This window comes from Salmo salar, chromosome 02, assembly GCF_965601325.2.
Source record: "Salmo salar chromosome 02, fSalSal1, whole genome shotgun sequence".
Taxonomy (NCBI): domain Eukaryota; kingdom Metazoa; phylum Chordata; class Actinopteri; order Salmoniformes; family Salmonidae; genus Salmo; species Salmo salar.
Genome location: NC_138292.1, coordinates 62875190 through 62887273, shown reverse-complemented (window position 1 = coordinate 62887273; position 12084 = coordinate 62875190). Strand labels below are relative to the sequence as shown.

Sequence of the window (12084 nt, the reverse complement as noted above, 5' to 3'; positions counted from 1 at the left end):
GGGCCTGGCAAATCGTCAGCATGGACTTATTCAGCCACAGACAAAAGGACTATCTTCTCATTGTGGATCACTACTCTGACTTTTGGGAAATTGAACTGCTCCCTGACTTGTCTGCAGAGACGGTCATAAAGCGCTGCAAGGCGCAGTTTGCCAGGCAAGGTCAGCCTGACAAGGTAATCACGGACAATGGCCCACAATTCACTGCACAGTTCAAGCGTTTCGCCTCAGAATGGGAGTTTGACCATGTAACCTCCTCTCCAAGACACCCAAAAGCAAATGGCAAGGCAGAGTCAGCTGTCAAGATTGCAAAAAACCTGTTAAGCAGGGCCGCGCGCGACAGCAACGACCCATGGAAAGCGATCTTACAGTGGAGGAACACACCCACCGAAAACATGGACAGCAGCCCAGCACAACGCCTTCTGTCCAGACGTCTGAAGACTACCATCCCCGTAGCTAACAAGCTACTTGAGCCCTGCGTCATGGTTGGCGTCACGGACAAACTGCGTCGCAGAAAGCAGCTCGCTAAGTGCTTCTACGACCGGACTGCTCGAGACCTACCAGAACTGGAGGTGGGTGAAACGATAAGGATGAAACCGCTGCCGGGAGACCACACAGGACTTTGGAGGCTGGGCACGTGCCTACAGAGAGTTGCACCACGCTCTTACCTGGTGGATGTTGGTGGCTCCCTCTACCGTCGCAATCGGGTGGATCTGCGCATAGCAGAGCGGACAAACCAGAACACGCCATACACTCACCTAGATGAGATGGATCACAGTCCAGGCCTAAGGGTAAGAGGTGCAGAATTGAGACATGAGCCAACTGAAGGTGAGGCTTCTACCCCACCAAGCTCTCCAGCTCGTGGCCCTAATCCTACCCCTGTCAGAGCCAATACTTACTCACGGGTGGGTCGGCTGTGCAAGCCACCGGACAGGCTTACTCTGTAAGCAAGAGACTGTGTTAACTTGTCCTCCTGTTTATAAAAATAAACATTTAAAAAAATAAAAATAAACAAAATAAAAGAAAAAAAAGAAAAAGAAAATTTAAAAAGAAAGGAAGATGACAACTGAAGTAAAAAGAAAATGTCATGCGTTCTTAATTGTTATGACTTGATTGTTAAGAATTTAATGTTATGCTGTTATGTTTGCACTTTCTATTGAAAAGGATGATGTTACGGAGTCTAGTTGATAGGTAATCGACTAGCCGGACTGTTCCCCGGACTCTGCGTGTAGGGATTTGTACAATGCATGAACAAGGCTATTGAACTAGACATTGGTGTCTGTCTTTATTACTTTATCCAATATATCATACTGAAACAAAAAGCTCGCCATAATAATGCTGTCTCTCTCGTTGTTTGTCGATCAAGAACTGAAGATTTTTTGAGAGTTCTGAACATATCTCTTGGGTTCTGTTCGCTACAGCGGAATTGTGACCCTCTCGGTCGCATAGAGATGGAATACGTCATTACACATTGTTTAGAATCGGAATGGAATTCTAATTCGCTTTACCACAAGCTCTAGCCATAAACCAAATGTAAACATCTTTAATTTCTTATTTTTTATTAGTTGTAAAATATCGAGTAAGCTAGTGTCATAACACCAAAACAACGTTTATGCATAACTGCAAAGAGACCGTGCGTAAAAGCGCGGGACGTGCGCACTGTCACAGAAATAAGTGCCCTCAGCCCTTCACTTTTCCACACCTGGGCAGTTTAGGCGTACCCGCGCCTATAGTCATTTTGCCCTATCTTTCCAGTTCACTGCCTTGCACACAAACTTGCACACATTCACATTTTTTTTACCATATTCGACTTTTGAGTGAAATATAGCCCTCAGAAAAGGATGCTATGAATAGAGAACTTAAAGAACTGTACAGGCAGTCTTCTATTACAGTAAAGGACTCTGGCTATAGGCATTATATGTTGGTTAGACAAACAGAAGGACAATTTGATATATTCTTGAGGCCTATTGTCTGTTATTTATCAAACAAAACTGACAAGAGTTCACCAAGAACAATCAGAAAATAATAGTATTTTAGACAGAGGATCAATACTTTTTGCCAATGCAATGGTATATGACTGAGGCTCCACACACATGTGTAGTAGAGTATTTGTTCAGGTAACATTTTACTGTGATATATATGAACATTACAGAGGCTGTAGTATGGAGCCCGTCGTTTTTCCCGAGTTGTCCACTCACTGCTGATGATGTAGCCCGTCTGGTGTTCAACCTTCCCAAGTTCTCTCACGTCACCCCGCTCCTCCGCTCTCTCCACTGGCTTCCAGTTGAAGCTCGCATCCGCTACAAGACCATGGTGATTGCCTACGGAGCTGTGAAGGGAACGGCACCTCCATACCTTCAGGCTCTGATCAGGCCCTACACCCAAACAAGGGCACTGCATTCATCCACCTCTGGCCTGCTGGCCCCCCTACCTCTGAGGAAGCACAGTTCCCGCTCAGCCCAGTCAAAACTGTTCGCTGCTCTGGCACCCCAATGGTGGAACAAGCTCCCTCACGACGCCAGGACAGCGGAGTCAATCACCACCTTCCGGAGACACCTGAAACCCCACCTCTTTAAGGAATACCTAGGATAGGATAAAGTAATCCTTCTAACCCCCCCCCCCCTCCCCCCCTTAAAAGATTTAGATGCACTATTGTAAAGTGGTTGTTCCACTGGATATCATAAGGTGAATGCACCAATTTGTAAGTCGCTCTGCTAAATGACTTAAATGTAAATGTAAATGTAACAGAGCATCAATATGATGTATCCTGCACAACATTTCACTTTTCAAGTCTTAATTTCAATTCCATGTCTCAAAGGAAAGTACAATAATGACCATCTCACTATTTCATAACCCACATTTCAATAAAATCTCATTTTATTGTTCACATACACATATTTAGCAGATGTTATTGCAGGTGTTGCGAAATGCATGTGTTCCTAGCTCCAACGGTGCAGTAATTTAAATGAGATGATAGGCCTACTTAGCCGTAGTTAACTACACATGAAATATCAAATGATTATTCATGAAATAGGGTAGGAACTCCTACAGGGATTCCTAATATGGGCATCCCCTCGAATTCAGCAGCTGATAAAAGCATTATCATAAGTGCTCCTAACTTTGCTTGCTGGATGATTCTGCATCTTCAGGCATTTTGTCCCTGCAAGCTTTCAGAAATTAAAACCTAATGAAACACCATTTTACCAGTGATATAATTGTCTTTGATTTGTCTAGAAACCATATCTGATAATGGCTGCGATCATACTATTCAGGAATTTATATATTTTTGTCATTTTTCTCAGACAGCCATTTCCATCATGTCATTAAACATCCATTTTAGTTGAAAATGAAATGTCATACAATGAATTTATAACACATATATTATACATTTGTACATTAACTTGTATTGAATATTAATTTAAGTGATTTTTTTTTAGGTTGTTTCCTAATATTAATAATTCATCACTACGCCTGAATGTATAACCTTTCCTTTGTGACAGCTAAAAACATTTATCATGAAAAATAAGATATTTCCACCCAACCTTTTTATGAGATTATGATAACAACCATATGACTTCCCTATGTAAAACAAATGACATCTATGTCAAAAAAACACCTTTTTTTTTTTTATTGCAAACACCAAGCATTGTTAAATATTTATTTAATATAAGAGAAAAGTAAGATTCCAAAAGTAGCCTATGGGCAGAGCTCAAGGAAGTAGGCTAGTGTTTTTATGAGATAGCCCTAGATAGCAGAGGGTTCATGGCGCATAGAAAAGCTCAGTGAGCAAAGTGAAACTGTATCATTTGTGGTATATCCAACACAGGTGTGGAGGGTCACCTGACTGTGAGAATCACCAAAGTCAACTGCATGGATTTCACTGGTGTATTTACACAGGTAGTTCTCTGTCAAGTCAATCTGCACGATGATCTCCTCTTTCCCCAGATTCTCTTTTCATTCTCTCAGTTTGGAGTATTGGTGTCGAATGTTGTACACCTGTTTCCCCAACTTCTCTTTCAATCCTTTGAAGAAGTCCTCCGATAGAATCTGCATTGCCACACTCCCTTTCTTTTACTGTCAAATGTACAGTGAACTTCTCCATGTTTCCCTAATTGTTGTTGTTCTTCTTCTCTCTCTTCAGCTTTGTTTTCCCAACCAAGCCACCATGTCTGCTCAACTGCATCAAAGTCAGATGTTTAAGCTCTTTGGCTTGACAAAGGGAGCACTCTGTGTGCATGCACTCTTTCTTCAGGTCCTCACAGCACAAAGACTCAATAAGGTTCTCAATGTTACTGCAGCTGATCACTTTGTGATGCTATAGTTTGTCTGCCATGAACTGGAGGTTGGCGTGGGTTTTGCAGAGACATGTGTCCCTATCTTGGACTGTTGGCTTGACAACCCAAAAAGGACATATTTTGCAGAATTCATAGTAGGACATTTTAATCTCTGAATATTCCCTCTTAAATGTCTGAAAAGAAGTGCACCTGCTTTTTTTTCTTGTTCCTCGTTAGTGTGTCCTTTTTCCCTGTTGTTGCTCTGCTGTTGTCATCACGTTCATAGAATCTAGCGATTTGCTCTTCGGTGGCTGTGCTAATTCTGTTCCACTGCTTTTTCTTGGAGTATTGAAGACTTGTTGGCCTGTTTTCATTTGCCCTCATGGCTTTTACTGAAAATCTAAATTCTCTGTTTGAGGCTTTGACCAGCCCATACTTTCTCAGGATGTTGCCTCTGAGCGTTTTTGAAGCCACTTGTTTGTTCTTGGCACTGCACATTTTTTTATACTTTGGCTTTAACTCTGCAATGATGGCATTTTGAAACAATAAAATCCTTCTCAAGTTCTTCGGAGTTCCCGCCATTAGCAGTTTTGTCTTTGTCTTTGTGGAATCTTGTCTCTCCATTTTCTTTATCAGTTGATCATACATTTTTGGGTATTTCTCAGCTTTCCTTAAAGCTTTATCAAGTTTGACATTTGTCATGCAAAGATCTTTGTATGTTTTTGAGCAACCTTTTCCAACCTTTTTCCTTGCAGCAAGTATTCGACTTCTCATTCCTGTTGCAGACAATGAGGAAGGGGTATCAGGGAGAGATACTGGGAGAGATACTGGAAGAAAAAAAAAGAAGGGAGAAGTGAAATCTCTCTCTGAGCTTAAAAAGCAACAACAAAGAAGTAAGAGAAAGCAATGGAAATGCAACCAATGGAATATAACACAGACTTTAAAGAGAACAGTTACAATGGAGACCTACCTGTCAGGCAACACACCACCTCAGTCACCAAATGAAAATGGGGCCAACATACCTGCAGGTATGTTGGCCCCATTTTCATTGGGTGACTGAGGTGGTGTGTTGCCTGACATTTCATTTTCAACTAAAATGGATGCTTAAAAAAGGGCATACTCACAATAAATATTGATATATATTTCATTTAATTGACTCTCTCACGAGTAGATAACGTTATATACAGTGGGGGGGAAAGTATTTGATCCCCTGTTGATTTTGTACGTTTGCCCACTGATAAAGAAAGGATCAGTCTATAATTTTAATGGTAGGTTTATTTGAACAGTGAGAGACAGAATAACAACAAAAATATCCAGAAAAATGCATGTAAAAAATGTTATAAATTGATTTGCATTTTAATAAGGGAAATAAGTATTTTACCCCTCTGCCAAACATGACTTAGTACTTGGTGGCAAAACCCTTGTTGGCAATCACAGAGGTCAGACGTTTCTTGTAGTTGGCCACCAGGTTTGCACACATCTCAGGAGGGATTTTGTCCCACTCCCCTTTGCAGATCTTCTCCAAGTCATTAAGGTTTCGAGGCTGACGTTTAATAAAATCCACAAAATGTTCCAAGAGGACATACTAGTGCCCGTAGTTGAAGAATCACCCTGCTACTCCATCCTAAGGAACCGCAATCTCAGGAAAAGTGCACATTGTGCAGCTTTTTAAAACGTTGCAGTTATTACACCAGCCCGGGTGACGTGTTAATCACGTGACAAAAACGCGGAAGTCGATTAATATTGTTACAGTCCGGAGGCGATATTGTTCAGAGCTCTGTTGTGACTCTAACTTGCACAGCCAACTAGTTCAACTGGAGTGGTGGAAACAATTGCATCTTTTAGCGCGGAGAGTGTATCCAGGAGTTGCCAAAATGCTCAATGCACCTGCCGCCGAGAGAAATAAGGAACCCATCCTTGCGGTGCTCCGTGAGAGTGTGGATACGGCGAAACCGTTGAATGCACTGGAGATATCGTCTGGTACGGGGCAACATGTCACCCACTTCGCACAGGGTTTACGAAATATTACCTGGCAGCCGTCAGAATTTGACCGACAATCTTTAGCCAGGTGAGTTTAAAGAGTTTTTTTGTGGCTTGCAAATGAATATATAATGTGGTAACGTTAGGCATAACGGTTCAGTGAGTCCAGATCTGAGTTGTTTTTCCCAAAATCCAAAGCTGCCCGTTATTCAAAATAGGTTACTTATGATATTCATGTTGATAATAATAGTAGGCCTAACTCTTTCTTTAGGCCTATATCAGCAGCTATTCTTTTTTGTTGATGCTTACAATGAGAATGATCTATTTTGTCCCCGCCACCAGTATAGACGCATACAGAGCGCATCACAACCTGCCGAACGTGAAGCCAGCCATCCACCTCGACGCCTCTCTACCCTGTGAAAACTGGGGTGGGATCCAGCCCGAGTCCTTGGACCTGGTACTCAACATCAACATGATCCATATCTCCCCAATGGCCTGCACTGAGGTGAATACTGTTTAGGCCTACATATTGTCTATAGAGATGCTCTTAGAAATACACAGTTAATGGTCCACTAACTGATGATACTTTTATTGCATACTACTCATTATTACACTACTCATTATCGTGTGATGTTATGTTTTTACTCACAGGGTTTGTTCAAAGGAGCGGGAACCATCCTGAAACCACAAGGAGTACTGCTGACATACGGGGTATATTATAATGCTGTTACAAGCACATTGTTGACTATATCCTCAACCTGATGTTGGCAGTAAATAAGCATGTAGAAGAAAGGATGTTGGAAGCAATATTTGTGTATTTCCCATATTTAGAACTGGGACTCTCTAAAAATATGCAACTTCGATATACCTTTCCGTTGCAGGTTAGGAGAACTTACACAGCAGGTTACGAAAAGTTAGGAGAATTAGGTTAAGGTTAGGGAAAGGATTAGGGAAAATGCTCTCCTAAAAGTGACTTGTATCGAAGTGCCGTGTTTTTAGGGAGTCCAATTTAGAACTCACTGTGAAAAATTGCCCTCATGAACTGGTCTTACGTCTTCTAATATTGTCTCTCTAGCCCTATGCGTTAAATGGACAGATCACTCCACAAAGCAACATCGACTTTGACCTCAGTCTAAGGTCGAGGTAAGTGAGCACTACAATAATGCCGGAATGTGAATATATCTGCTATTTGACCACACATTATCGAAGCAAATAACTCAAACTGTTGATGTCTTATAGAAATCCAGAGTGGGGCCTAAGGGACGTCACCCTGCTCAGGTCTGTGGCAGAGAGGAGTGGCTTGTTCCTGGAGAAAATGGTAAGAAGCGATACTCCAAATATCAGTCATTTAGGATTTTCATAATGATGTGAATGAAATCCAATGATCTGCATAAGTAACACAAACATGTTAAATGAACTGTGTCAGACCAAATGTATTCTAATAGCAAAAGATGCAACATTAAAACATCCATTACCATTTCTTACCTCGAAATGCGTGAAATACTTTGTGATGCCGGCTTATAACCACTTTCTCTTGGCTTATAACCACTTTCTCTTGTCGTTGTAACGTTAGGTTGACATGCCAGCTAACAACAAGTGCCTTCTGTTCCGGAAGGAGAGTCTGGTGTGAAGTCCACTGCCGGCTCTGGGGTTCCATTCCAACATCACAAATGCACCATCACGCTCCTGTCTGTACAGGGTATAACATTACCAGTAATGGATATTTAACAATTGGTTGAAAATGAACCTGAACTGATACCTTATTTGAATCAATGCCAAATCCAATAATTCCCTCACCTTCCAACTTCTATCTACACATAGGTGATTTGTTTGGTAACTTCAAAATGTATGGTGCTCGCCTTTATTGATTAAAATGAATAGGATTGTTGTAGGAAGGTGCTTTTGCATGACACCCACATCAGAAAAGTGTAGAAAAAAGTATTACATTTTTCAATCAACTTGGAGTATTAATTTACTATTAAGAAGTAAGCATCGAAGTTATGGGATTTCAAAAAAGGAGAAACATTAGACCACTTCAGCATAGAATTATCACTAGAAAACAGTACAGCACGTTACAGTGAATACAAATCTTACACGTGAAACATTACATTTGAATAAACCTATTTGAATAATGGTATTTACAAATCTCGATTTGATTGCGTTATGTACAACATTGGTATTGTTTGAAAAGTCAGTGCTTGATTTGATGGGGCAATGAAAACAGTGTCAGAAAGAAATGGACTGTGGTTTGATACAGTACATCATGACACAAACTCCACCAAAGAGTTTCTCATAACCTGTACGGTGCATTCCATTTCAGAAAATGTCATTGTAGGGCTATGTCTTTGTATATTAGTCTTGCTCTGACAGCCCAAGTTGAGGTGATCAGTCCTATGGCTCTATTCAATCTGTCTCGCTGAAGCGTTACAGATTGCGTGATAGAAATGTAAAGGTCATTTCCTATTGAGCCGACATTTGCAGTGTTTACCGTGAATGCAGTCTCCTCAAATGCAGGAGAATTGCCTTTAAATTTAAATCGCACTGTAACGCTGAACTTCCGAGATACGAATTGAATAGAGCCCCTAGTCCCGGAACCTCTGCAGCATCTCACAGGTCCTCTTCTCCAAGACTTCATGAATCCTCTTCAGCCTCTTATCGGAGATGGGTCTGACGTAGCTGTTGGGTTGTATCACGGCCATGCCGTCCTGTACATCCCCCATGACCAATAGGGGGCCCTCCTCCATGGTGATGTTGGGGCAGGGGCAGCTCCAGTCCATCTTAGCCAGGGTCACCTCTAGGTGGCGGGTGTTAAAGAATGCCAAGCCCATCTTCTCGTCGCGGAGGATCTTCTCTAGACTGAACCGGGCGATCCCAGAATCGAGGTCCTCGATCAGTTCCGTCAATCGACCGACGATGGCGAAATCGCTCCGGCACAGGCTCGGGACGATTTTACCTTTGACCCGGCATGTTTTGCACGCTCGTCGTTTGGACTGCGGACAGTTTGCCTCGCACTCCTTCTTGGATCGGAAACGATTGCCGTTGCCCTGGCAACCGCCATAAGCAAAGGCCTGGCATTGTTTCAAGAGGGAGTTCCAGGCCCAGTGGGCCTCCCAGCTCTTGCAGGGGCCCTGGACCGCAGGTAAGGAACAGATCCCCATCCCCTCCCTCTGGCAGGATGCCTGGCACTCCTCGTAGGTCTCGAAGCGGTTGCGGCTGTCATCGCAGCCCCCGTTGGAGAAGGCCAGGCAGGTACCTTGCTCGGCGTCGTAGTACCAGTCAACGTGGCGCTCGGCGGAGCACTCCCGCCGGTCCACCTCCGCCAGGCAGTCGGCGGGCGAAAACGGGGGCCCCATGGGCATGCCTGCCATCTCGGGGTCCTCTGAGAAGATGTCGTCCTCGGTCCGACGGATGACAGAGAGAGGGTAGTCGGCGCTGAGGACCCCGGCTGCATTTCGGGCGACGCAAGTGTAGATGCCTGTGTCCCACACCTGGGCGTTGTAGACGACTAGCTGGCCGATGTTGGTGATGACCACGTTGCCGTACATCCGGTCGGGCCGCATTACCAGGCTCTCGTGGCGCTCGCTCTGCTTCTCCCAGGTCACGACGGGCCGCGGGACACCCATTACATCGCAGTGGAAGCTCACCGTGCCGCCTATGTAGACCGACTGGTGGCTGGGGTTGGAGAAGAGCGTTGGGGGAATGGGGTCTTCCAGGAAGGATGTCAGCGTTGGATTGGCTGTTGTGTCCTGGGGGAGTGGACTTGTTTGAGGCCCAGATAGATGAAACCGGCAGGTCACCACAGTTAGCGTCACACCCTGTGTACACGCCTCAGCGTCCATGTAACACTTGTTGAAGTAGGTGAGTCCGTCGGAGGCACAGGTGAAGTTGGGATCCTTCTCGCAGTGGTCCTGGCACTTGCAGATGGGCTGGCCCTCCCAGATGTCGCAGGTGGCCCCCTGTTGGCTGCAGATGAAGCCCTGGCAGGTGGCGATGGAGCCCTGGCCCCCGGAGCCCTTCTCTCCTCCGCCCTGGCCATCCGGCTGAGCAGGGGTGCCATCAGAGAAACGGGCGGCCACACAGCTGAAGAGTCCACACACATTGGTGCAGCATTTCTCAAAGCCAGCACAGTCCTGGGGAATAACAACAGGCATTTACTGAGGCAAAAATACATAGTATATTTCAATACAACACACACCAAGTGGTAGGCCTAATAAAGTAAATAGAAAATGTAATGAACATGTACAGTATACAGTATAACACATTTCCTTACAATTGTTTGTCATAAACAAATGACACAATGGATTGTGGAATTAAATATTGAATACATATAAATGCCTCACCTCGTCAACTTCACATTCCCGTTCGCAGGTGCTTTGTGCATCAACCCAAAGGTTAGCATTCAGCTTGTTGGGACAAACTCCTGGATGTTCCACTTTGGAACCAGCTAGACTTGCACTCCACGTCTGTTGTGGGAATACGCAGAGGCAAACCAAAAACACAAGAGAGGACCAACCAACGCGTCCTGATAAGAGTCCTTTTGGGTATATAAGTGTTTTTTTCTGGTTTGTGTCCACGTTCTTTCCACCTCCAACCCCTCGACGGCTGAGGGAAAATATATTCATTTTAAAAGGAACGTTTCATGAAAGTCATCCATCAACAAGTTCCATAACTTCCGTGCAGCCCCTCAAGAAAATACGTCCATTCTGTTCAAACTTAGCCATCCAGTTTGTGCGTAACCAATCTGGGTACAAGTGCCAATTTGTCGCTCGCCACGCAAGAGAAACGGTTCTCAAATTTCAGATGAATACCATTGTCCAACAAAAAGATCTCCCTCTGCGCTGTACATTGATTCAACAAGTAGCCTCGAATAAGAGGTAAAAAATAACATGTGAATCCACTCTGGTTTGATCAAATCGCAAAACCGTTAGACTAAAACAAAAAACTGCAACAACAGAAAAATCATGCTATATCTACGCTGACTTCCAAGGCGTGCGGAGTCAACTCACTACACAAAGAGATAGAGAGACGCAATATCGGTTTTGGTGTGACTAGAGGTAGGAAGGGCAGCGCCTCTGACCGCCCCCATGGTTGTCCAGTGTCTGAAACTTTTATGGAGCAGCACCATGCGCTAAGCAACTGGACAAACATTGTAAAGACATCAAAGGAATCTTGATAGGGCGGTGTTGTCAAGCTGTCCCAACAACAGTACGCACGGGGCCAAACATTCCGGCGAGAAATCCATCAATGTTTCATGCGTCCAGACAAACACTCTAGAAGTGTTGCTCATAATGCTCATATAAATGGGCCATGATTGAGAAGTTTCCTAACAGGAGGTACTTTTTGTTTGCTAGTGAACCCATGCACTGGCTTTATCTTGGCCAGGTCGCAGTTGTAAATGAGAACTTGTTCTCAACTGGCCTACCTGGTTAAATAAAGGTGAAATTTAATTAATTAATTAATTAAATGCACACTGACAAATAAGTTGACATAAGTGTCCAATTCAGTTTTTTACGCAATCCACTTTTACGCAATAAGTAGGCTATGGTGTAATTTGATCTAGTTTATCTAGAACATATAAAATGTTGATATTAAATATGTCATGATGAACATAGACAACTTTTTAAATGTGGGATTAATAAGACTAGATAGGCTATCTGAATGAGAAAGAATCAAACATTTTGAGTAGGCGCGCACAGCATAAGTGGCAAGAAATATGTGTAACTTGACACTGATAGTGCATGCATAGAAACATGCTGTTTACGTTTGGTTGTGTTCAAGTCGAAGTCTAGACGCGTCGGTCAGTTTACACCCATCATTCACACAAAGCTCAGAG

The 12084-nt window shown here is 43.6% G+C and overlaps 2 protein-coding genes across 2 annotated transcripts; one reads left to right on the top strand and one right to left on the bottom strand.

Annotated features, from left to right (window-relative positions):
* Window positions 1-5979: 5979 nt before the first annotated feature.
* On the top strand, window positions 5980-8388 carry LOC106588597 (methyltransferase-like 26). Its single transcript, XM_045707226.2, has 6 exons — window positions 5980-6339; window positions 6594-6756; window positions 6903-6962; window positions 7327-7394; window positions 7491-7569; window positions 7825-8388. Exons 1-6 carry the CDS (start codon window positions 6146-6148, stop codon window positions 7879-7881), a joined length of 621 nt encoding a protein of 206 aa, XP_045563182.1. The 5' UTR covers window positions 5980-6145; the 3' UTR covers window positions 7882-8388.
* On the bottom strand, window positions 8099-11995 carry LOC106588590 (WAP, Kazal, immunoglobulin, Kunitz and NTR domain-containing protein). The gene is made up of 2 exons (XM_014177743.3): window positions 10592-11995; window positions 8099-10381 (listed from the first exon to the last, which is right to left on the bottom strand). The coding sequence occupies exons 1-2, from the start codon at window positions 10871-10873 to the stop codon at window positions 8834-8836; spliced, it is 1830 nt and encodes a 609-aa protein (XP_014033218.1). The 5' UTR covers window positions 10874-11995; the 3' UTR covers window positions 8099-8833.
* Window positions 11996-12084: the final 89 nt, after the last annotated feature.

What these genes read in the sequence shown, in the direction of transcription:
- LOC106588597 (XM_045707226.2), top strand. Translation starts at nt 6,146, where the DNA reads ATGCTCAATGCACCTGCCGCCGAGAGAAATAAGGAACCCATCCTTGCG. An exon ending in GAGTACTGCTGACATACGGG is followed by an intron (nt 6,963 to 7,326) that starts GTATATTATAAT and finishes TTGTCTCTCTAG; the next exon opens with CCCTATGCGTTAAATGGACA. An exon ending in GCTTGTTCCTGGAGAAAATG is followed by an intron (nt 7,570 to 7,824) that starts GTAAGAAGCGAT and finishes TTGTAACGTTAG; the next exon opens with GTTGACATGCCAGCTAACAA.
- LOC106588590 (XM_014177743.3), bottom strand. Translation starts at nt 10,873, where the DNA reads ATGAATATATTTTCCCTCAGCCGTCGAGGGGTTGGAGGTGGAAAGAAC. An exon ending in GGGAATGTGAAGTTGACGAG is followed by an intron (nt 10,382 to 10,591) that starts GTGAGGCATTTA and finishes GTTATTCCCCAG; the next exon opens with GACTGTGCTGGCTTTGAGAA.